At 33.5% G+C, this 26,421-nt stretch overlaps 2 protein-coding genes across 3 annotated transcripts in view; both read left to right on the top strand.

Moving 5' to 3' along the window:
- Window positions 1-234: 234 nt before the first annotated feature.
- Window positions 235-14,221, top strand: LOC140060294 (putative lipid scramblase CLPTM1). Of its 2 annotated transcripts, XR_011847312.1 has the most exons (15): window positions 235-401; window positions 1,281-1,490; window positions 2,623-2,781; window positions 4,793-4,910; window positions 5,186-5,271; window positions 5,727-5,847; window positions 6,468-6,567; window positions 7,089-7,230; window positions 7,729-7,822; window positions 9,321-9,511; window positions 9,869-9,964; window positions 10,594-10,729; window positions 11,522-11,689; window positions 12,531-13,003; window positions 13,154-14,221. XR_011847312.1 is itself a non-coding variant. In XM_072106441.1 (14 exons), the coding sequence occupies exons 1-14, from the start codon at window positions 345-347 to the stop codon at window positions 12,761-12,763; spliced, it is 1,911 nt and encodes a 636-aa protein (XP_071962542.1). In that variant the 5' UTR covers window positions 235-344; the 3' UTR covers window positions 12,764-14,221. The 2 variants fall into 2 exon arrangements, 1 of the variants encoding a protein (XP_071962542.1); XM_072106441.1 differs by having other exon boundaries at window positions 12,531-14,221.
- Window positions 14,222-19,150: 4,929 nt separating this feature from the next.
- Window positions 19,151-26,421, top strand: part of LOC140061202 (RNA-binding protein Nova-1-like) — a 55,198-nt gene continuing 47,927 nt past the window's right edge. Inside the window, exon 1 of the mRNA XM_072107713.1 lies at window positions 19,151-19,984. Coding sequence (XP_071963814.1) covers window positions 19,753-19,984 — 232 coding nt within the window. The 5' untranslated portion in view covers window positions 19,151-19,752. The remainder of the gene's footprint in view (window positions 19,985-26,421) is intronic.

Here is a 26,421-nt window from a genome sequence, read left to right as displayed (position 1 = left end):
AAAATGAAAAAAAAACTCAGCTCATCAAAATAACGAAGACGACAGAGGGAGACATTTACCAATGACTTATTTCATGGTCCAATTATTATTATTAAGTTTTATTATTTGTTATTATTATTTCAATTTGCATTTTTACTATAATAATAAACAATTACAAATAAATATTATTTATAATTTAGTTTTGTCCATTTTAAATAATTTAAAATTTAGTATTGAACATGGCCATAAACTAAACTAACCTAAACAAAACTGACCTTTCTCTTTTTTATGATGAATCAAAAGAGTCCACATTTTTATTATTGAACGTTAGTTTGGGCTTTTAATTCCATAGTTTAAGAATAAACATGGCTGATACTGGTTCCGAAGGAAGTTCTGTAGTAGCAAATAATCAAAATGAACAAGTACGTAAATTTATATATGTAAATCTGTAGAATTGAACACTATTTTAGACCTTGTTCGGTAGGTAGGGCTAGCTAGGTAGGGTAGGCGCCCCAGACAGGCCAGATAATCATCACTCTCACTCATTATAGCTCTGCTGGTAGGCCTAGCCTCCTCACTTCATGCTGGTGTGGCGAGTGTTAAACTGCTATTAGGGGCTATATATTATTAAGATTTGAACAAAGAAATCATTTACTAATCGCATTCAAAAACTAAAAACACCATCAAAAACAATTCTTCAATAATAAATAATATAACAAATATGAATTTAGTTAATTAATTCATTTTGATTTTTTAATTATTGTATGTGTATTATTAATATAGAATATTTATATATTATTAAGTTTGCATGGTGGCCAGTTTGCCATCTGGCCTGGCTTTAACTAAAAGTGAATTTGATAATATTAAGTATAAATAAAATAATAATGTAGTTTATAAATTGCTAATAATATAGGAAATCAATAAAAAATGATAATGTGTTATATTAATTATTATTATTTATAAATAGGTTTTAGAAAGAAAACACAAAGTTCTGATTTTATTTTATTTTTTTAAACTGTATTTCTTCATTTAGTTCATCTAGTTTGATTTTCCTCTTTCCATTGTAAATAATTAAATTCATAAATATAAATTAAATCGTGGTGAATTTAACGCAGACCATGAAAGCGAAAGTGCTCGATACAAAATGTAGATCCAAATATAAATTTCAGAGCCAAGCACCTGAAGATTGAGTTCATACTCATGAAACAGCCTGTAGTGCAATAAAATGTTCAGTTGGTAATTTACTAGCGTCTTTCATTTATTTAAATATAAATTAATATATTATTTTTATTTCTTTGTAGCAGCAACCAAACCAACAACAGCGCCCTCAGTCGACATGGGATATGATCAAGGGCGTTGCATTTAGAATGTTGATATTTTACGTAGTTATGAGTTACTTTCGTGGGTCATCTAATCAGACCACTACCACTACCGACGAAGGTGCTTCTGGTGTCGTGTCCACTGATGCAGGAAAAATGTCTCAAAACTTATTTAAATCCGGAACAATCATGGTAGGTGTAGTGAAACAATTATAAAACAAAATAGTTTATCAGGAACGAATTTAATTGATTCAGAATTTAAATGTCTTTTTTAAATAAAATAATTTTTATCATTTATAAAATATTACAACACCAATATATCAAACTACAGGGGTTATAATTTTTTAGATTGTTAGGATAGAAATGCATGATGATGTTTTATTAAAAATTATCGACATTTTTAAAATAACTTTGTACATAAATTGCAATAAGAAAACAGTTATTTGATCGTTAGAAACATTCAATAAATATAATTAAACAAGAAATATTTCTTACAAAAAACGCTGCTCGCTTATTGAAAAATATTTTTTATTTCAAATGTTTTTGAATGTGTCATTTTATTGTCACATAATAGTTATTTTACCTGAAAAAAATGTAATTTAAAGCAAAAAATACTTAAATTGTCTGTCAGACAATGGTTTTTGGGTTTCTTTTCTTTTTTTATGTGAATAAATATTATTTTTTTGTTACAGAAGTGAATACTCAATTTCTGTCACTTTAGTTAATTTTATTGCTAAGGTCAAATCTGGGGGTCATTTCATCACCCTAGATATTTCAATTGTGAAGTATCCTATTACAAACACAAACTTTAATGGACTGTTTCGATAATAATTCAATGAATATCTGACAGTGAATATACCAGAAATGCTTAGGGATTTGTAATTTTAGCATGACATGTCCTAATAGACTCTTTCCCAGACGTTTTTTGGGTCTACTGTAGCAGCTGGAATCAATAAATCATAGTGGAGTTTCCATTTTCACAAAACTGTCTGTCCTTAGAACTATAACTGCTGCTTGCTTTAGCTTCTGATTGAGTAGTCCTAATGGGACGTAGCGGGCTAGAGCAGCAGCGTGAAAATACAATTTGTTAGAGTATTAACTTTTAATAAGAGTAAAGGGAAGAAAGAGTAAGGAAGAAAAGCAAAGAGATTGCGGAGCAGATATTCCTGAATATACAATACAAGTATCGTAAGTTTAAATTAAAACATTTTAGGTGATCTTGTCAAAGGTCATGCGCCTATATCCTTCCACGTTTCGATATTCAATATTGAACTTGACTTGTGGTATGATCCCATAATAATTATAATTTTTTTTTCCCCGTTAGGATTTGCGTGTCTATATCTCAGAAGAAGAAGTATTTACCCAATTTAATGAGAGTAAATATTTATTTTGGGAGCTTGACAACATAGAGTATGGAGCATGGTATGCTGGACCTACTGGGGATTCAACTTTTGTTAACACTGATGAATTTGAAATTTCACAGGTATAGGGCTTTAAATAAAGTGATGTCTACACTATCAAACTTTATGTGACAAAAAAATGTGCCCATATATGGACATGATGATGTCATATCAGTACCATATTTTAGAGTATTAACTAATAGGCATATCACACTTTATTGTCAAACTAGTTTGATAGTGAAGACAGAGCTTTAGACAATTTTATTTTGTTACTGTATGTTCTCTGGTATAATTTCACTTCAGGTCTAATCCCACCTCAGGTCTAATCCCACCTCAGGTCTAATCCCACTTCAAGGCTATTCCCACCTCAGGTCTAATCCCACTTCAGGTCTAATCCCACCTCCTACTTTATGCCTTTTTCAATGTGAATCTGGATGTACTGTAGGCCTCTAGCCAGTTTTCCTGAACCAGGGTTTCTCCGGGTATAGTCCCACCCCTAAAGTCAACCCAATTTCGTGTTCTAGGGGTGGGGGTGGGATTATACTGTTGTTAATTTTCTTCCATTAAATGTGTGTAAAAATGGTGCCATGGTAGGCTTTCTTCTCAGATAAGGACTATAAACCATAGGTCCGGTGTACACATCTAGCTCATGTGCACTTTAAAGAACCTAGTACATCTTTCGAGACGAGTAGGGGGTTACACACAGCCAGTCACGCACAGCCACTGATCACAACTGGGCCCTCTCAGTTTTGATTGAAGAGGCTACCCAGTATAAAAAAAAAAGATAATAATAATCATTTGAACTCATCTTTACTCAATTTAAATGTATTACTGTATTAGGCTTTTCATTGTGTTATGATATACTGTTTTATATAAATAATTTACAATTTGAAATGCTAGATCATTTTAAGCTCTGTCTACACTAACTAACAAATGACAAAAAAATTTTAGTGCCCATATATGGACATGATGATGTCATAGCACTACCATATTTACGAATATGATGATGAAGGGCTAGTGTTGCCCGAAAGCTCTGCTAACTTTTCTGGCTGTTTTACTTCTCGTTTTGATTTAGCATTCGCTTTTATTTTGTATCTCCATTGAGATCCAGCCACTGATACCCACATCATTGTCATTTTTTCAGTAATTTGCCTTTGGATATATATATATATATACTTTGAAAGTGTAGACAGAGCTTTACACTAATTTTTGTGATTTGTGTGTTTAGCATTTGGCAGATGCATAAAGTAAAACACTGCCCTCAATATGATATAAATAGATTTGATATATTATGACTGAGTAATATCATAATTAAATATTTTATTTTTATATTTAGATGTCATATTAATTCAGTAGTCTCTTGATACTGTATGTATAAATCAATATTTATACTTTATCTGTCACTTTAAACTTGTTCTAATTTAAGGATATCCTATGTGTAATTACCATAATAACTTATTTCCTAAACTTTAATGCGATTTTGATGTGTGAATTCATTTTAAGTGTGTTATAGAACTTTGACTAACATATTTATATAATATGTTGTGAATTTGTTTATGTTAAGAATTTACTATAGTATTGATGCCAAATCCCATCCATCAGAAAGATATATTGGGTATTCTACTATAGTGAACAGTTCTGAAGTATTTTGTGCCCCAAAGGCTTTCAAACCTTAATTCTATTTACCCATGTACAGTATTATTTCAATACAAAATATAAATTTGATAATCTAATAATAATCTTCCTAAATTTCTGTTTTTATTTTATCTTTTACTGTAAATGCATGTTCTATATTTTATAGAGCTTATAATATTAACTGTACTGTATAATCTAGCCTAAACACTTCAAAATTAGAAAGTGGCAAATTGCAGGTAACTTTGATTATCATTAAATAAGGTCAATCTACACAGACGAGCAGTGTTGGTAAGCGGAAAACTGCATAGCTTGTCCCACGTAGAATCTGTATTCTGTGTAAATGGTGATCAGGAATAACAATTATATATTTTTTATTACTGTTATCGCTTGTCTGTGTAAATTGACATGTAGAACGAAAATGGACTATTATTAAGATATATGATGACATTTGTATTCTAGGATGTGATAAATAATGGAACTCTTTACATACATATATACTTCACCAAAAGTGGGTATTCTCCAGATCCCAGCAAGAAAGGAAAATATGCAAAGAAATATACAGTGTATCAGACTAAACGTAAGTTGAATGTGTTTAATTAGCGTGGTATGGTTGTGCCACGCAGACATGGCTGGGAGCTGATTAAAAATAAAACTGTTTTCTATAGTTAAAATGTTATACTATAGTGAGAGAATTTTATAGTGGTACACACTAGCCATTTTGTGTCATTTTCAACAGCAATAAAATGTGAATCTTTACGAGTCATGTGGTACACATCAGCCATGTTGTGTCATTCTCATCAGCAAAAATGCATGTGAAGTAATTCGACATTGCATATAATTTTTGTCTTTTAGAATTAAATAAATTTAAGAAGAGAAGTTTTCAGAAGACAAGGAATTTGTTGACGGGAGAGACAGATGCAAGTGAAGAGATGATTAAAGTAAGATCCTTATATTAATAATTTATCTTTTATTATCAAAATGCTATCTATTCACTCCATTATTGTTTTTGAATTGAGCTCAAACACTACAGCAATTCCAAAAAATTAACCTCATTTTCTACCCCAGGGATCACAGAGTATAATGGCGGTTATGATGCTTGGCTACTAATCCAAGAGGCCTAGGTTCATGTGCTGTCATATGTCCTGTCAGTTTTTTCTAATGGAAAAATTACAACTCCACTCCCAAAGACTTGTAATAAGACTTTATGTAGAGCATCTTGTGTATATGCTCGTCTTGTGAACGGGATTGTCACCTTTAAGGATAGTGAATGAATTTGCTTATGGTTATCTTTGGAAATTTGCCTAAATAATTTAAAATAAATTAAATTATACAAAACCATCTTTATCCAAGTACATGGCATATTTCTGTATGAATTGTGTTTATTGTTATTTAGAGAGCCGAAGAAGAGGGTCCTGTTGAGATTTTATCGCATTGGCATCCTAATTTGACCGTTAACATTATCGATGACCATACTCCGTGGAGGCGTGGCTCTATACCACAACCACTGGACGAATGTATGTATACAGTAGTAATATATAAATAGGGAGCTTTTACAGGAGCATGTAAACGATAACGCTATTTCCAAACATGCAATATGCAAGCTCCGCCCACTTTGAAAAAACAAATAGATGTGCACAAGCAATACAGCAAACTATAGTTACGCGAGTCGAGAACCTTCTTTCTGAAAAATAGCGTCAATGAAAAATGTTAACCGAAGGGTATCGAAACATGGAAAAATCATTAAATTTCTGCAAACTTATTAAGAAAACAAATGGTAAATGTATGTATTCCATGATTTGTTTTAATACGAGTGGCGTATGTTGCGTGTGCAACACATGTGTTGCGTTCTACAATCCCGTCTAATGGAAATCGAAACAAACAAGTACGTCAGCGGAACTGTTCACTGAACTACGCAGTTATGCAAATGAGTAGAATGTTTACATGCTCGCGTGAAAGCTCCGTATTAATAATCATTTCTGCACTTTACAAATGTAGGCTGGTGTCAAATTGCATCATATTATCATTTGTGAAATAAATAGATTTGATTAATATTAGAATCTCCATTTTTAAGATACAGTAGTATAAGTCTTTTACATTCATTATATTGTATTACTGTATTATTATTTGGTTACAGATATTAAGTTCCACCCATCTGGTAATTACTATCCTGTTGTATATATCAATGATTACTGGAACATGATGAGTGATTATCAACCTATTAATGAAACAACACCGTAAGTATTTTTCATTTCATTTTCGTAACCTGAAAGTTGGCTGCATAGAATGTATTGATCTTGTGCAGATTTATCCCGGAAAGTTATTGTCAATTTTGTAAGATCCTTAAACAGCTACAAGGAAGTTATTAAGGATTTATTAGCAGACCCAAGACTAGGGCCGTATGCCCCCCAACCCCCTTCACAACTAAAATTCAAACTAGAACTACTACTACTACTTGCTATCTGTATTTTTTACAAATTATTTATTTCCCCTGTTGATATCCCCCCATTTAAAAATTCTTAATCTGCCTCTTGATTAGGGTTGGTGTTCCATCAAAAATTAAGCCCCTGTACAGATATTTCATCCTACAATAACAGAGAAAAACAACCTTATTAATTTTTCTGCTCTATCTATTATTAAATTAGCGTCTAAACTAAAACTAAGACTAAAATATAAAATTTGATTATAAAACAAATTCATTTGTTAAATTTATTATATTATAATAATATTATAATTTATATTTATTTATTGATTTCAGGAAATTGACATTGTCGTTGACCTTTTACCCATTGTCGTTAATGAAATGGCAGTTTTATGCCGCCCAGGGAATGAAATCCCAATGGAGTATGTTACTTGGTGAGGATAGCGTAGATTCAGAGGGGGATCAGGATAGTTTTAAGGTAAGTTGAATAACAAATACACGGCTTGTCACAAACAACAGAAACATATCTCTTTAGGTTATACTTGCTTAATGTATCCTTTGCCCATTGCTTTAAATCAGTAATAAGTGATGCATCTATTAAAAAGTGCATGTAATTCTATTCCTATTCCATCTAGGCCTAGTAAACAGCCATTAAAAAACCCATCACCCAGGAGGACCTTGTGATGTGCGTGACGTTCTTAGCCAATTTGGCAAAAGGCATTCTTGCCTTAGTGCGCGCTTAGTGTCATGTTGATTAAAGATGTAAATGGCATTGTACTAAGGGAGCATGCCCAAATGTTTTCATCCCATTAAATAATACACTGTTTAAATGCGTTAATAATGTGCAAAACATTAATGAGTTGGGTGATCTGTGCTTAACTTATTACAGAGGGGTCTGTATCTTATCTTTAAATTATCTATTATCTATATATTTCTTTTTGTACAATTTAAATATGTAATTTGTGTTATTTTTCAGAGAGCTATGCTGGACACAAATCCATATCTTCTTGGACTGACAGTTATTGTATCTATTGTGCACAGTGTGTTTGAGTTTCTTGCTTTTAAGAATGGTAAGTTGTTAACTTGTCCATCTATAAGTGCCATCTGTGGCTGTACAGAAGTGGGTGGTAAGTTTTTAACTTGTCCATCTATAAGTGCCATCTGTGGCTGTACAGGAGTGGGTGGTAAGTTGTTAACTTGTCCATCTATAAGTGCCATCTGTGGCTGTACAGGAGTGGGTGGTAAGTTGTTAACTTGTCCATCTATAAGTGCCATCTGTGGCTGTACAGGAGTGGGTGGTAAGTTGTTAACTTGTCCATCTATAAGTGCCATCTGTGGCTGTACAGGAGTGGGTGGTAAGTTGTTAACTTGTCCATCTATAAGTGCCATCTGTGGCTGTACAGGAGTGGGTGGTAAGTTGTTAACTTGTCCATCTATAAGTGCCATCTGTGGCTGTACAGGAGTTGGTGGTAAGTTGTTAACTTGTCCATCTATAAGTGCCATCTGTGGCTCTACAGGAGTGGGTGGTAAGTTGTCAACTTGTCTATCTATAAGTGCCATCTGTGGCTCTACGGGAGTGGGTGGTAAGTTGTCAACTTGTCTATCTATAAGTGCCATCTGTGGCTCTACGGGAGTGGGTGGTAAGTTGTCAACTTGTCCATCTATAAGTGCCATCTGTGGCTCTACGGGAGTGGGTGGTAAGTTGTTAACTTGTCCATCTATAAGTGCCATCTGTTGCTGTACAGGAGTGGGTGGTAAGTTGTTAACTTGTCCATCTATAAGTGCCATCTGTGGCTCTACAGGAGTGGGTGGTAAGTTGTCAACTTGTCTATCTATAAGTGCCATCTTTGTCTCTACGGGAGTGGGTGGTAAGTTGTTAACTTGTCCATCTATAAGTGCCATCTGTGGCTCTACGGGAGTGGGTGGTAAGTTGTCAACTTGTCCATCTATAAGTGCCATCTGTGGCTCTACGGGAGTGGGTGGTAAGTTGTTAACTTGTCCATCTATAAGTGCCATCTGTGGCTCTACAGGAGTGGGTGGTAAGTTGTTAACTTGTCCATCTATAAGTGCCATCTGTGGCTCTACGGGAGTGGGTGGTAAGTTGTCAACTTGTCCATCTATAAGTGCCATCTGTGGCTGTACAGGAGTGGGTGGTAAGTTGTTAACTTGTCCATCTTTAAGTGCCATCTGTGGCTCTACGGGAGTGGGTAGGAATGTACAAGGTGTGACACAATGGTTCTGGTGGTAGAACAAGTCTTCTTGGACCTATAAACCGTAGGTCCAGTGTACACATCTAGATCATGTGGACTTAAAAGGACCTAATACATTTTTTGAGACGAGTAGGAGGTTACCCTGGTGTACTATGTAGTACATCACAGGGGTGGGGGGAATGCACTTAAGGGGCCCTTCAATGCTGGATAGTTGCATTGGACATGCTCTGGTGTGCCTTAAGCTCTGGGGCCCACGTAATGTAATGGCTGATTGTTGGTTTCTCCAACTTTCTGGGCATCAATGTCGGATAACATTGTTATTTTATAAGTACATCATCGTTTGTCTCCTCTTTTTCAGATATTCAGTTTTGGAACAATCGCAAGTCATTGGAGGGCCTTTCTGTGCGCTCTGTGTTCTTTGGTGTATTCCAGTCGCTGATCGTTCTTTTATATATTCTTGATAATGAAACAAACTTTGTTATCAAAGTCAGTATCTTTATTGGTCTTCTAATCGACTGTTGGAAAATAACTAAAGTTGTTACAATTAAGGTTAGTGGGTATATAAACAGAATTTATTTTAAGGTAAATCCTAAAGCTCTATCTACACTATCAAACATTATGTGACAAATGGGATGTGCTCATATATGGACATGATGATGTCATATTGCTACCATATTTAGGCATATCAACACCATATTTAGGCACATCACACTTTTTTTGTCAAACTAGTATGATAGTGTAAACAGAGCTTTACTTGTAATTTGTGTCTTGGAACTTTTGTCTGTCTGTCCAGGGGAATGTTAGGAATGGTTCCACCAAATTGTATGTGTGATATGTTTTTTATTCTTGTTTGAGTTGGAAGTTTGAAAAATGCCCTGAATAATTTGATTTTTACCTTTTCTTTAGGTTGATCCTGATCGTCACTTTTTGGGATTTTTACCATGGATAACTTACGAAGATAAGTCAACATATGTAGAATCAGAAACAAAACAGTTTGACAAGGTTAGTAAGAAAATAAAAATAAAACATTAGCTACTACTACTACTACTAACAGTTTTTGGTCCAATTAAATCTACTTAAACTTCTGATGCAGCTAGTAATCAGTGCAAAGTTGTGTCTTAATCTAACCGGGTACCCATTCATACACCTGGGTGAAGAGAGGCAAACGTAAATAAAGTATCTTGCCCAAGGATGCATTGCCCAAGGATACAAGCAATGCGGCGAGAGTTGGATTCGAACCACGATCTCACGATCAGTAGCCCTACTGCAATAGTAGGGTTATGCGATATTTTAATTCTTTTGTTCCGTATTCTATTAGACTGTTAAATGATTTTGCATAATTTTTGATGTATTGCAGCTTTTTATTTTTTATCTAGTTAATTGTAGTCTTATGTTCATACTTGTACATTGTTAAATTATATATAGTGTTTTTAAATATTGTAATTAATTTTTTTTATATGAAACGTTTTTATATATTTTTGTACAATTTTGTGAAAAGCACTCAAAATATTTTCCTATGTGGACGAAATAAAGTTAAATAAAGTTATCAAATTATCAACGTCCAACATACCCTTGCACTGTTTTTGGATTGTCGTGGTTAATATTATTATTATATATCTTTTTATTTTCAGATGGCATTTAAGTATTTGTCTTGGTTACTGTATCCATTGTTAGCTGGTTTTGCAATTTATTCACTTTTCTATCAAGAACATAAAGGCTGGTATTCGTGGGTGTTAAACATGTTATATGGATTCCTTCTCACTTTTGGTAAGAACACATGTGTACCCTTAAATCTTACCGTTGAAACTAACGTTCTGTCTACACTATCAATCTTGATGTGACAAAAAAGTTGATGTGCCCAAATATGGACATGATGATGTCATCACTACCATACTTGGGAATATTACTATAATATTTGGGTACATCACACTTTTTTTGTCAAACAAGTTTGATAGTGTAGACAGTATGAATGGCAGGTCGGGGTTCGAGCCCTACATGAGACTTATTTGCCGACATAAAATAACTATATAATTATATATAACTATAAATTAACTTAGATCCTTCAAACTGGAGGGTTTTTGCCCAAAAATATGATAAATTGTATATATATGAATATATTGATGGATTCCAGAATGTTTTTTAAATGGAAAGAGACACTATATTATATGTGTCAACGAATAATTCTTAGGCCTCTCCATCATTTGTTTAGGTTACAGAATGCAATCTATGTCTTTTCTTTTGTTTGTATTTATATGTATGGACAGTTTGTCTGAAATTAAAATTGAATTGAAAACTATAGCACACTTTCTGTGCATTGCAATTCAAAACCCAACCACTCATAAAGCTCTGTCTACACAATCAAACTTTATGTGATAGATAACAAAATGTTATGTGCCCATATATGGACACGATAATGTCATCATATCACTACCATATTTGGGCACATTTGTCAAACTAGTTTAATAGTGTCGACAGAGCATAATACTTTTTAATACATCATAATATATTACAACACTTTAAATGTTTTTTTGTATTCTCATATTTCTTTCTTGGCGTTAGGTTTCATTATGATGACTCCTCAGCTGTTTATAAATTACAAGATGAAATCCATAGCTCATCTACCGTGGCGTATGTTAACGTACAAAGCTCTGAATACGTTTATAGATGACATCTTCGCATTCGTAATCCATATGCCAACGCTCTATCGTATTGGATGTCTTAGAGATGGTAGGTGGCATATATTATTAGTATATGACCTAGTGTAGTCCCAGGGAGCCTCAGTATAAAATTAGATTGTATTATGGATTTAGCAAAGTCTTGTGTCCGAATTTTGCCTAAATTGGAACAGGAGGCGTCTGAGTCCGGGATGACCGATACACAACTGGTGCTGACCAGGGTTCAATTAGACCGATACATGGTTAGCGACGAGGGCGTATCCCCTTACTTCGGTTTGGGTTTTTTTGTGGCATGGTTGGAATCCCTTTTATTGTATTAGTTTGTGTACAGCGCTTAGAGGTTTCACAACATTTGGCGATATAAATCCAGGATATTGTTATTAATTAGGAGGTGGGAATTATATTTAACATGGGATTATACACAGTATAGCTTTTTCATACAGTAGGAGCCCTATAAAGGCGACCTTTTTTAGAACCCAGTGTTCCTTTAGGGGTGTCCCCTGGAAATGGATTACAGTGCCTCTTGTTTTACATAAAAATGGTTCTACTGTATTAGAATTAAAATGATATATTGGAAGAAAAAAAATAACATATTTATAAAAATGATGTATAATAATATTTTTCCATGATTTTTTTTTTCACACGTCATATTTATATTTCTTTTGTTTGTTTTACAGTTTTTTAAATGGGAGTATCATTTTTAACCTAAATATAACATAGTATTTTTATGTGGGATTGATGTATGTTTTAATGATTGTTTTTAATTGTAATTTTCTTCTATGTATGATGTAATTGTGAATGTTTTACCATATTTTCTGTCAAAACAATTTTTCTGTGAAAATGAAGATTTGATTTAATTTATCAGCCGCCTCTTATTTTTGTATCTTTTTTAGATGTCATATTTCTTATTTATTTGTACCAACGATGGATCTATCCTATCGACTACTCCAGGGTCAACGAGTTTGGTACGACAGGAGAAATGCACGGAGCCAATGGCGAGAAACTGCCACAGGCCGTGGAGGGCGCCGAAGGAGCCGTTGAGAAGAAAGAAACTGAAAGTACTAGTGAAGATGTCAAAGTTAAACCTGCCCCATCCAAGTCAGCCACAGAGAAGAAGGAAGATTAACCTTTGACCTTGTGATTGTCCTCGTAAACCCTTGTAGGTGTCTGTGTTATATATATATATTGGGTGCAAGCTTTCTTTTATATCTTGGTAAATTGTATTAGATTATGTTCTGTTTTTAATTTTATAATAGAGTAGAAAACTCTTAATAGGGGTGGGGCACCCCTATTAAGGGAACAGTTTTTCACAATGAACAAGGGAAGGAAAAGATATGTTTTTACACTACAGTCGGCCCTTATTTAGGTGACCCTTCTGAAGAGGACATTATTTGAAGTCCTACCAGTGTCCCTTTAATAGGGGTGGGGCACCCCTATTAAGAGGACAGTTTTTCACGATAAACAAGGGAAGGAAAATATATGTTTTTACACTACTATACAGTCGGCCCTTATTTAGTGGACCCCCTTCAGAAGAGGACATTATTTGGAGTCCTAACGGTGTCCTCTAATAGGTGTTCTTCTGTATAATGACAAATAATAAAGTTGTATGAAAAATGTTCATTTAGATTAGGGGCCCAAAAACATTTTAACATTATCAGTCATGGAAATAATACATAACATTACATTAATACTGGTTTACAATTAATGAACTGTATCTCAATTAACAAAATTTGTTTTTCTATCCTAACAATTTGCCAACAGGTTTTTGTGTCCTAGGCCTACTGTCTGTACGGTAGTGTTGAACAATATTGTAGGCATAGCCATGTAAGATAGTGCACTAGGTTCCTGTGACCCTCCATAGGAAGCCTAGCCCCTTTTCACTGTTCCACTTATCATGTTTACAGGCCTGTTAACTGTAGTTAGTTGGAAAGGAATTAGCCACAAGTTGATGTTACATGTGCACCCAGAAACATTGTAGTTATCATCAGGGAAGAGTGAAACAATTAATTAAATTGTAATTTCCCTCTTTCCTCCTGGTATCATGTACTCATGGTGATTGCCTGTGCGTTTGTTTTTTAAAGTCTTGTTTTAATAGGGCACTTTATTTTTATATTGGATGTTATATTCATGAGAATTTGAAGTGTGCTGTTATAATTCAATCAATTATGTGCAAGATTAGAAAGTTCAGTGAGGGCCTGTGACTGAAAATTAGTCTAACCAAGTTTTTTCATACTCTCCATTTGACATTACAATTCTGTTCCATTTAAAGATATATTGTCCCCCTAAAAAAAAATTATTTTTTAAAAATTTGTTTTTGTTCAATATGCCATTTTAATGTCACATAATAGTTATTTACTTGAAAAAATGCAATTTATAGCAAAAATAGTCACATCGGCTGCCAGCCAATATTTTTTGGTTGAATTTAACCATTTATTTTGTTAGTTTATAAGTGAAAACATAATTTTTTTCTACTGAAGTGATTAACTTTGTAAAACTAAAAAATGGCCTATTCAAAGTCTGATTTTATTAATCTTCATTTTTCATTTTTTGGGGGACAATGCATCTTTAACGTAAACATAATATATTTTCACGCTGCAGCTCTAGCCCGCTACGTCACACGAGATGATTCATTAATTAGATGAAATCAAGCAGCAGTTATAGTACTACACTTTGACATTTTTGTTAAAATGGAAACTCCACGATAATTTATAGGTAGCAGCTGCATTTCTGGTATTTATGAGTCCCATGATAATACTGTATTTCACTGTCAGATAATCATTGAATTAATATCAAAACAGTCCATGAAAGTTTTTGTTTGTAATATGATACTTCACACTTGAAGTATCTATGAGGCCTGATGAAGTGACCCCCAGACTTGACCTTAGCAATAAATAAACTAAATTGAGTCTGTTTCATATCAAAGTTATTCACTTCTGTAACAAAATTCACATTATAAAAAGAGAAAAGAAACGTTTAATTATAACTCAAAAACCACATTGTCTGACAGACAATTGAAGTATTTTTTGCTTTTAATTACATTTTTTTCAGGTAAAATAACTATTATGTGACAATAAAATGACACATTCAAAAACAAATTTGAAATAAAAAATATTTTTCAGAGGGACAATATATCTTTAAAACTGTTACGTCAATAAACGAGCAGCGTTTTTTGTAAGAAATATTTCTTGTTTATATAATGTTGCATGTAGACATAACAACAACAAAACTACCAATCAGATTTGTCAATATTTTAATTTGTTTGTTAATAATGAAACGCTTTCCGTCTGTAATTGTGTATGGTAGGTATGAAAATATCTCTTTCGCATTGAGCATTTGTAATCTGGCAAGTTTGTTAAAATGTTCAGTTTTTGTAGGAGCAATTACAAACAAAAAAACCTCGGTAGTAGCAAAACTAATAGCAAAACTCTAGTAGAATAATTGATGTTTTTAAAATTTAGCTTAATCTCCTAAAAGAATTAAGTGCATAACATTTTGACTGCTCCCCAAATTTCAAAATACCAATTCAATTTGAATTATCTTTATTGATTGTTTTGGAAATTTATATTTGTATAAAAATATAGATATACAGTATATATAATTATATGATCATGGTTCCACCATATCATGATAAAAGTGACTGAAAAGGTAGTACAATTTAATCACTGCCCCAAGAATTAGTGCTGTACCACCGTATCGTGTAAGAACGCGACTGAAAAATAAAAGTTTCTATCAAGACTGCCTATCCTTAACTCTTATTGCTTTCATCTATCATTAGACTAGAACAATTAAAAGATAGAATTAATATTGTGTTTTCACTCAAATAAGTAAATACAATGATAAAATATATTAACATTGTTCTAGATTTATTATACGATTGAATCATGGAAATTGTGACTAATTTTTTGTATGTAATTATCTTTAGGCTAACTATATTTTGTTTTATGGGTGTAATAAAATGTTTTAATACTTGGCAATAATTAGACAACCACCAGTACCACTTGTTGTATTAGCTGTGTTTATGTGATTACCATTAAAAAGAAGAAGTTCCAATTGCCAAATATTTTGTAGATGGTCTTTCCAGAGGATCGTGTAGGCCTACATGCCGGATCGATTGGGGCCCAGCCTACTACTCCTCCACCCTAAAAATTAGAGAACTGCATTGCAAAACATAGGTCATTATGTTACGCTCGCCACTTAATTTTAGGTCATTATTTCAAAATCCACCAAACGCCCTAAAAAATTGTTAAAAATCTATCTAAGTGAATACAATTTAAGAGGGAAATATCTCACTTACGTGTGATTGGTGTATAAAGTAAAATATGGACCTTGATTTGCAACTGTGCAAATGGAATTACATAAAGCTTTGTTCCCACTAGTGACGCAACGTAACGCAATCTACGCAACGTAGGCAAATGCCCTTCTAATAATTGTGTCCCCACCCCGGCTGCGTGAAATCAGAGCTGCGATGTTTGCAGCACTATTGAGTCGTCGTCGGTTCCCACTTGTTGTGATTACGCAATACACTACTTTGCGTAAAAACTTCGCTGCGTTGCGTTACGTTGCGTCGCTAGTGGGAATCACGCTTTACATAAGGACCGTCTCGTCAACCAAGTATCAGTGTTTCCCTTAAGCGTGGTTCCCACTAGCGACGCAACACAAGGACGTAACGCTTGTGATTGGTCAATTCACTTGCGTTGCGTTACGTCCTTGTGTTGCGTCGCTAGTGGGAACCACGCTTAATGAAGGAGCGGAGATGAACTCTCCAGTGACATCGGCTTACTTTCTAGAATGATAATTATAAGTAATTTCTCCTACTTGTAAGCTTGACAGTAGTGTTTATAATTTCGTCTCGCCATGACGATCAGTCGAAATGGAAAACGCGATAATAAAATGATATAACTCGACACATTATAGTCATCAATATCTCCCGATTTATTCAACTGTATCACAATATTAAGAAAAAAAATGTTTTGTAAAGCCAATCGCTATTAATAAGCATCCTTTAAGATTAAAACAAAATGTACTATTTTATATATTAATATATATTCAATTTAAAATAACATTTATTTCCTTTTAGAAAGAACAAAATAAATATATTTTCGTACACATTGTGTATGGTACAGTAACGGGGTTATGTATAAAGCTTAAGCTTAGTTCCCACTAGAACGTAACGCAAGGACGTAAACGCAACGCAAGCGTTTTAACCAATGACAAGCGAAGTTATATACAGTTAGCAATCACAAGCGAAAAAGCCATCGCTTGTGATTGGTCAATTCACTTGCGTTGCGTTACGTCCTTGCGTTGCGTCGCTAGTGGGAACCACGCTTTAAGCTTGGTTCCCACTAGAACGTAACGCAAGGACGTAAACGCAACGCAAGCGTTTTAACCAATGACAAGCGAAGTTATAGACAGTTAAGCTTGGTTCCCACTAGAACGTAACGCAAGGACGTAAACGCAACGCAAGCGTTTTAACCAATGACAAGCGAAGTTATAGACAGTTAGCAATCAAAAGCGAATAAGCCATCGCTTGTGATTGGTCAATTCACTTGCGTTGCGTTACGTCCTTCCGTTGCGTTGCTAGTGGGAACCACGCTTTAGCAATCACAAGCGAATAAGCCATCGCTTGTGATTGGTCAATTCACTTCCGTTGCGTTACGTCCTTGTGTAAACGCTTGCGTTGCGTTTACGTCCTTGCGTTACGTTCTAGTGGGAACCAAGCTTTACGTTCTAGTGGGAACCAAGCTTTACGTCGCTAGTGGAAACCACGCTTTACTGTCTATAACTTCGCTTGTCATTGGTTAAAACGCTTGCGTTGGGTTTACGTCCTTGCGTTGCGTCGCTAGTGGGAACCACGCTTAAATGTGTTGACATTTTGTTCGCAATATTTGAATTACCTTTTTTTTTGTTCGTCAATATTTCATTTCACCGTATGTTTTTAATTTAACACTCTACGATCTAATTAACTAACCTGATCACATGAATCGCAAAGTTTAGATAATGTTACTGTTAACTGTTCTAGGCCTAATAATAATCAAGATTCAACGTGTCGGGTTTCCATTACTGTGATACGGTAACTCCTAGATATGATGTTAACTTATCCAGTTCTTAATGAAACCCTTTTTTGTGAACTCGTCATTTGATATACAAATGAATATCTCTTGCAACAGCTATATCAGTCATGTTCAGTCGGGGCCTCATATCGTATCGAAATGGTGACGGATACGACTTAAACGAGAACGGTTTGAAAATTCCGCCAAAATTCTCAACCAGAGATTTAATAGATCTAACATATATAAAGTTATTTTGCAACTATGTTGTCTGTTAATTAACAAAGATTAATTTTAATTGTAATGATGAAATTATTTTTCAACTTTTGCTTTAATGTAAAGAATCGAAAACCATTAGCCTAATATTCAATCAGAGAAAACCCCGTGAAATTACAGTAGGCCTAATTTCACTCGTGCCCCAATTAATTCAATAAATGATTTTAAATATAAAGGTATACTATTATACCTTTTCTATTGTAAACATCACACGATAGCTCGAAATGAATATTGCCTTGAAAATGTTAATTTAGTTGCAAATATGATGTATGTTACCAGAAATGTTTATTCTTTACGATGCTGATGTTGACATAATGCCGGCATTATATGGTTTATGTCAAGTCGTTGCTCTGCTCTCTACATTGAGTAAATTCATTAAAGATGAACTGAACTGGATTCGGAGCGTTTATAGAAAGTGGCCGTAGGATTGTTGATACTTACAAGTCGACGATTATTCGTTTTAAATCCATAGGACAGTGAAGAATCAGTGCTTGAGTATTTTAGTATATTTGGTGCCTAGCTTACATGGATAAACCGACAGTAGCCCTTTCTCCTCGAAGAAAAAATAAAGGAAGAAAGGGTTACCAATTAACGCAATTTTACCTTTTCATTCAATCCAATTTTAACCATAGGCCTAATACGTGTTGCTTTTAATTCTGTGTTTATATATTGTATTTTGTATATTTAAAATTGTGATTTTGACCAGCCTATGAAATAGTTAATTGTAAAAGCAAATATTTTGATCAGAGAGTTTTTATATTTACAGTAGGCTAGGCAAGTCCTGTCCGTATTTTTGTTATAGAAATGACCAGTCTCTATCCAAATTGGTGTTAACTTCTACTATTTAGTAGGTAGACCTTATATTTTCCCAGTCTCAACTATTAACATTTTGGTTGGTTTAAGCTAAAATATAATATATTGATCATCATGTACAATAACATTTATTTCATCGTGCCGGTCCGTAAAGTCTACAATATTTTATTAGGCCAATCAGTGAATAAATTATAAAGAGGGTATTTTTGTACCAGTAATCTTGTTGGTGAATCATAAAATACATAAATAAAGGGTGAACCACACGACATTAATGGTTGTTTCTGTTGTTTCCGCTTCCTGATTTGCATTGTAAACTTTTAATCGATTTTGTTGTGGTCGATTTTACTTTTTAGCGGGTACATGCGTCTCATATTGTTCTTTAAAAATCTACCGCCCTCTTTGTCTTTCTGTTTACTCGTTTTCTTTGAGTACGGCACGCTTGAATAGTTTGTTTATACAATCTCTGGGTTTTTAGTAAATAGGCAAGTAGGCCCTAACACTCATATACCATAAAGGACAATGGGGAAATTATTTCTTTCTTTTGTGTTTTAGTGGGCAAAAGGAACATTAGCCACTGTTACTTTTAATTAAAGTCTAGGGTAAAGTTAAGAAAAACAAATTAAGAAGGCTCTTATCTTCTGTTTGATTCACGTGACCGCGATAAACTTTGCCCAGCTTGTAAAATCTAAGCACGCTCACTTAATTTTTTGCCAACCAGTGGACGTGCAGACGGTGTTGAACGCTGAGAGAACCAAAATAGCTCGAGGAGAAAATAACATCAAACAATTGCGCGAAAGTGATTCTGTGGTAATATTTATTATTGAAATTGGATTGTACATCAAAATTGTGCAAGTAGGATTTGTAAATGAACGGTGAACAACGGTAAGTTTCTCGTCTTTTTCGTCTGACTGAATACATCGGTTGTTGACTTTCTTTGGCTGACCGCTGTGTAGGCTGCTACCGCTGTAACACCAGGAACATGGCGATGGAATTTCGACCCCCCATGGCACCTGTTATACCCAGTTCACCTGTTATTGTGCCCCACACTGTTTCGCTACCAATGCACCCACCCGGGCCAATGGCCCTGGCAAATATGGCACATGAACAAATTGTTGTAATGAATGGAGATAGCAATATGGACTGCAATAGAAAAAGGCCATTAGATGATGAATTGGACTTTTCAAATTCGTCAAAAAGACCAAATTATTCTGGTAAGTTTATTTTTGTTTTCTTTATTTTTTAGTTTGCATTTTTAAATACAATTACAGGCGCCGTATTGTTTTAACCTTTTTTAATTTTTTAAATTATTCATTTTAATATCAACTGTTAGAGTGGATATTATTTTAAAAATTATAATTTTTAAATTATGTCATTATTCTCTATATTTGATAAAAATTATTCATTTTAATATCAACTGTTAGAGTGGATATAATTTTTTAAAATATAATTTTTAAAATGTCATTATTCTCTATGTTTTTATGTGTTTGAAAAGAAAGTATATTCAGACTTTACGTTTCTAGTTATTTTTGTGTTTTGAATAATAGAACTATTGTCCATAAAGGTTGGTGAACTTAAGCATAGTACTGTACCAAACAATTGACAATGGCCAACTGTCTAAATTAACAGCGTTGCAGCTATATTTTTAATATACAATAATAAGGAAGATAGAATACTAGTTAACAGAAAAATAGTTTAAATGGTTTCAATTTTAAATTTCTATTTTCACCTATTTCCAAACACGGATATTAACAATTGTAATATGTAGGGAAGTGATTTCTTTAATGATTTTTAATTTACCGTACATAACTAAGTACACACCATTGGGCCAGTTAATTTTAAACTATACTAGCCCATATTATTTACAGTTACCAAGAAGAGATGCATTAATATAATATGGAGATTTTTATTACTGCAAAGGGCTGAAGCCAAATTCTGAAAAAGCCAACGCTTGCCCTTTGCCGAGCCTTAATGGGATTACATTTTAGCAAAGTAAAGATGCCATGTGCAATATTCTATGCATATTTGTATGTTATTGTGCGGAGATCGGAAGTGGGCGGGTTCACATGTACCTATCTTTCCACACCATTTAGCTTTTTGAACTCTAGCTACTGTACATCCCTTTATAACTTTTCTATATATACAAGCCTTTTATGCATTTAAATTTCCCAATACTGTTTGACATCCCAGCTCTAGGCCAAAATATTTTGGGAAAGTTTAATAGTATTTTTTTTTTAAATAAGGCTTTTTGTGTAGTGGAAATGTAGATCATTTACTACAGGTTAGACCTACTTTATATAATTCTATACAAAAAATAGTTGTTTTTATTCAACTAATCTACAGAATTTGTTTGGCATCTACAATTTTTTTTAACAGAATGAATTTATATTAAAAATATTTCATTCTTACTTTTAATTGTCACAAATGTACTTATATGTATTATAATATATTCACCAATGAGAATTTAAATAAACGTGAGATGAACTCACACAAGACAAAAAAAAATATATTTCATTCATACAACATCAGTTCTGCTTTAGTGAATTGGTCACTCTGTGAATGATGGTAATAATTTTGTGTTATCTACTTTTGCAAAGGTCACAGAATCTCTAGTGTATTATACAGTATTCTACAGCCTGAAATACATAATTTTTAAGTGTAATATTGCTATTTGATGATTAATAATTATTAACATATCGTCTAAGGAATGTTTTTCTCTGCTTCCTTTGCTGTAGACAGGAATGCTTATCAGGTAATGTTAAGGTTGCGAGTACTATACTATAAATGTGAACTGTAAAATGAGAAAGGCAAGAAAGTCACCTGAACCAAATATTCTAAGGGTTTCATTCCATTAGACCGCAGAGGTATAATCTATATTTAATTTATAATATACAGATACAGTATACAGCCAGGATTACTGTATGACTTTGGGGAAGGGACATTTTATCTTTCAAAAGAACATGCAATTTTAAGCAAGCACTATTGATTAGGAGACCAAAGGAGATGGAGTTTTTGAGTGTCGGGTATTAAAAAAATGTTTTTTTAGGCCTAGCCTAGTATTAATATAACAGATTGGGAGGATTACAGTAAATGAAATTTGACTGCTAGCTAGCTACAGTAGGATTGAGCAAATATACAGTATGCCTACTATACTGTACTACCATCTTTGTAGCTAATCATTTGACATTGAGATGTTTTGTGCAGTCCATCACAAGAGTACCTTTATGCATTTAGCCGTCAAAGGGTACGTTTTAAATGCACCAACCAGTACTGTAAATAAGACCGGGACCAACCAACAAAGGGTCTTTTTTGGGACTTCTATTCAATCTGGTGTATTTTCTTATAATCAAATTTTACTACCCCTATATTTCATATTTTTTACTGTAGTTTAATCTCTCCTCACTATCTGGATTTCTCTGTTACAATAACGCCTGTATTATGTATATTATTAACAGTCCTATTGAGAAAAAGATAATGTTATCCAACAAAAGTTTAAATTTCAATACTGTTGATTTTGTAAAATACAAAGGCTTTTATTTCAGAGGTAGGATTTATGTGATAATCAGGCTAAGGCACTTTTTTGTTGTTTGAGTTGTACAAAGTTCATGCCATAAAATATTGATTATTCTATGGAACATTATTGGCTTACTGTACCTGTCACAACTTTGTACTATACTGTAGATTGAACTTTAAAGACTAACATTTTGTAAATACAAAAGGTTTAATTTTTAAAGCCTTGTCTACACAAGTGGAGCTGTAGCTGTAGCTGTAGCTGTAGTGGAGCTGTAGCTTGGTGGTTAACGTGCTTGCCTTCCAATCCCAAGGTCCCGGGTTCAATCCTGACCTAGTGCAGGGTTGTAACTCGTGACTCTTTCAACTCCACTCCCTAAGCCTCAAATGAGACTTAGTTTATAAGCACGATAAATTATTAAATAGTTTATCCATCCTGTAATTGGCGAGTTGTTGGATGAGTATGATAAAATAAAATAAAATAAAATACACTATCAAAAAAGGTTATGTGCCCATATATGGACATGATGATGTCATATCACTACCATATTTGGGCATATCACTAGCATATTTGAGAACAACACACTTTTTTTTTCAATCAATATAAATTTGATCGTCCTCAGGAATAAGATCTGAATGTATAAAGATTTTCAAATAATTGTACTTCAATGATGACGATGCTAGGTGGGTGTGTCATACTAGAGGGCGCTGTTGAACAGGCTATTCCATTATCTAACAGGGGTGTTATATTTATGTAAACTATGTTAAAATTCTTTTTGTAATGTATTCCTCTTTTAGAGAAATAGGTTATTGTTGGTTTATCCAAGTACAAAGCAGCACTCATAAATTCATTCAAATCTTTTAAAATAAAAAAAAAATGCTGAAAATCATAATAAATATGTTTACAGTATGTTAATCCTACATAATTGAAAAATAAATCACGTTTCAGTTTGACATTGATAACCTCAGTGAACTTTGTAAAGTTTCAAGTCAGTTTCTATTGAACTATTTCTTGTTGTGTCTGGAAAAATTGCTGCAGAAATTTTCTAGCCTTTCACAGCAAACAGGGTAGACTTCCTTTCCCCTCATAATTCTATCACGATTGAGTGTCACATATTTAAGTGCAATTTAAACTACAGTATTTGAGATTAAACATTTTAGTAATTCATATTGCAATGTTTTCTTCTTGTATGAGATTTTGTCCATAAAGCTACTGTAAAGTTATTTTCACAAGCTATTTCGCCATTTGGTGAAATGAGTTACATGTAGACAGTGAAATATAGTTCAACAAGTTGAAATTTCAAATGATTTTGTGCATTCCAGAAGAAAGGGCCAAATAAAAAATTATTGTGCATCCTGTAAATTGATTTTTTTTTTAATTCATGAGGGTCTTTATTAGCTATTGTGATGTACAGTACTGTACCAAAAAAATGAGAATAATTGATATATTTTAAGTGCCCAATTGATGTTTATTCCTTTCCCTGACAATATAAAATTGAATGATTTGGTCATTTTTAAACTAATTTTTTGTAAGGAATTCCAATTCAGATTTAAATTAACTTATTTAAGGGCCTGTTTCTGCTGCAACTGCTCAAAATACGGTATAAAAATACGGTATAAAATACGGTATTTTTTATACCGTATTTTTTAGTACCCCGTTTCTGCTAACAATACTTCTTGGGTGGTCGTGTTAAATTTCATCTTTTTTACCCAAATTGCCATTCATTTATTTGGTCGATAATTAAAAGTCGCAATAAAGGAAGTTTTACGTCTCACTTTCAACAGCCTAGCCCTAGTGATAGAGATGTTGTGAGAGCACAGAAAACATCGTAATGGGGACAATTAATTCGTTCCCTCCCCGAGTTATTGTATTTTGCAATGTTGTATTGCTTTCGCAGGCTCTTCAGCTTTGAGTTTACTTGCTTTGGAGACAAGTCTATTCCATACTCCTGCTTTATTTTTTTAGAAATGTCTTTATAAATGTGGTTGTCCCTTTTATTAGTTGGCCAGACATTTTAGCTTCCCCACACACATTTATTTAGTAAAACTGTGACGTCTTCGCTCCACATTTTCGCCGAATATATCTATACACGTGTGTAAAGCATCTGACAGCGACAGAAAATAAAAATACGAATGTTGACCTTTTGTCATGTAAAAAAAAAATACGGTATTTTTTATTGGCAGCAGAAACGGGTACAAAAAATACGGTATAAATTTGTAAATACCGTATTTTATCCACAAATTTTGTGGGGAAAATACGGTATACAAAATACGGTATATTTTTTATGAGCCAAAAATATACCGTATATATACGGTATTCAAAAAATACCGTATAATATACGGTATTTAGTTGGCAGCAGAAACAGGGCCTAAGAAAATATTCTCCTTGAAAAACCTGGTGATGCCCCTAACGGCACAGTAAACAAACACCCACACATCCACAACTAGGGAGTTGTACTGCAGGTAGCATGTTTAAAGTTTACACTCTTTTAACCAGCTGTTCCATAGATAATATCCAGGACAACTTGTAGCATAGCCCTGTCTGCATTTGTTAAATTTCTGAGGTTATAGATTAAATTTCTTTAAATGTACAGTAGTACATTACAGGGCAGGATATATTCATTTAAAAACGGCGATATTTTCCATTGGATTATTTTCTTTAAAAGTGCAGTTGTCCCCTTAAGACAAGATTGTGTTGCAAGGAGTTTGTAGGGTTTAGCAATACCCGATATGAACTTACAAACGTACTGCAAAAAGATGGCATGAATTCAGCAAATTCTGGATATACCATATGTTTGTCACATGCTTTAAGATACTGTTAAAAGTGAAATTGAAATTATGGAATTAATATCTTTTTTTTTTGCCTTAAAAAAACACACCATCACAACAATACAAAAATGATATTATGTAAAAGCATAGGACAGGATTTCCTAAAAACTGTTATAAAAATATAAAAGTGGAGATGCTTGCATGATCTCCACATTGAAAGACACACAAAATTTAGTTTAATGTTAAAAGAGTGTGTTCTTAACATAGCTGTTAAATTGCCTATACTTATCTTACACAGTAACTGGCCATTGATATAGGATAGAGTCAGCAACATAATATATTGTTCATTTCAAGTACACTGTATAGGAATCCATCCGTGGATATATTTTCATCTGCTAGGCCTCACAAACTAGTGCACTGAGAAACTACTGTACTTGTTTGTAACATCAGTAACTTCTCTATTATTAGGCCAAAAGATCTTTTTAACAGCCCGTATCAACTTGTTATTGGCTACTACACCCAGTTGTTAAAAACAAGACAAAGGTGTAATAATAAATGCATCATCACAAACTATTAGTGTTCAGGACAATACTCTATAGCCACATTAATTAATGCATTGTCACATTTAATTGTGATTACTGTACTTAAATAAATTCAACCCATCTGTTAACATGCTTTGAAGTTATCAAGGACACTGCATTTTAGATTAATATTGTTTGGCAGTTTTGTCCATATTTTAAACTATCACTTGTTGAACAATCAATTATTTAAACAACATGTTAGTTTTACTGGACAATTTATAGAATATTGGTTTTCTATTGTATATCATAGTGATGATACTCTATATACACTATGTATATATACATTATGTTTTGTTTTTGGAAGTTGCAAAAAGTAGCAGTTCAGTTGCTGCCCTACTTTTTAAAAAGCTGCCAACACAACTCTGTATGTATGTGTCTCTGCATTACTTTCTTCAATTGGTAGTTAATCAGGCTAAAATTTGTTTAAAATCATCATACCAATCACTGTATCGGTTTTCATCATTGAAAAGGCTTCATTATTTTAGAATAAACTTTAACACAATGAACAGAAATCTTGAATTTCACAAAAGCTTTAAATGCCCAAAGTATTCATGGTTCAATCATCAACAGGGCAATAATGGGCACCACTAGTAGGTCACGTAAACATAAGATGAACACTTCATTTTAATAAATACCTGTACTGTTTTAAAGCCCAGAAAAGTTTTCATTCTAGAACTATACTGTAGGATAACCATTAATTGTGTGTCTGATAAAAAGAATATTTTTCAAAATCCAATCAAATGACCATAAGAACAATCAGTTTGATAGTGCAGACAGAGCTTTATAATATA

Source organism: Antedon mediterranea, chromosome 10, assembly GCF_964355755.1.
Source record: "Antedon mediterranea chromosome 10, ecAntMedi1.1, whole genome shotgun sequence".
NCBI lineage: Eukaryota > Metazoa > Echinodermata > Crinoidea > Comatulida > Antedonidae > Antedon > Antedon mediterranea.
The sequence above is the reverse complement of the archived record's forward strand: the minus strand, read 5'-3'. Positions and strand labels throughout refer to the sequence as shown.

What these genes read in the sequence shown, in the direction of transcription:
- LOC140060294 (XM_072106441.1), top strand. Translation starts at nt 345, where the DNA reads ATGGCTGATACTGGTTCCGAAGGAAGTTCTGTAGTAGCAAATAATCAA. An exon ending in CCTATTAATGAAACAACACC is followed by an intron (nt 6,568 to 7,088) that starts GTAAGTATTTTT and finishes TATTGATTTCAG; the next exon opens with GAAATTGACATTGTCGTTGA. An exon ending in TATTGGATGTCTTAGAGATG is followed by an intron (nt 11,690 to 12,530) that starts GTAGGTGGCATA and finishes TATCTTTTTTAG; the next exon opens with ATGTCATATTTCTTATTTAT.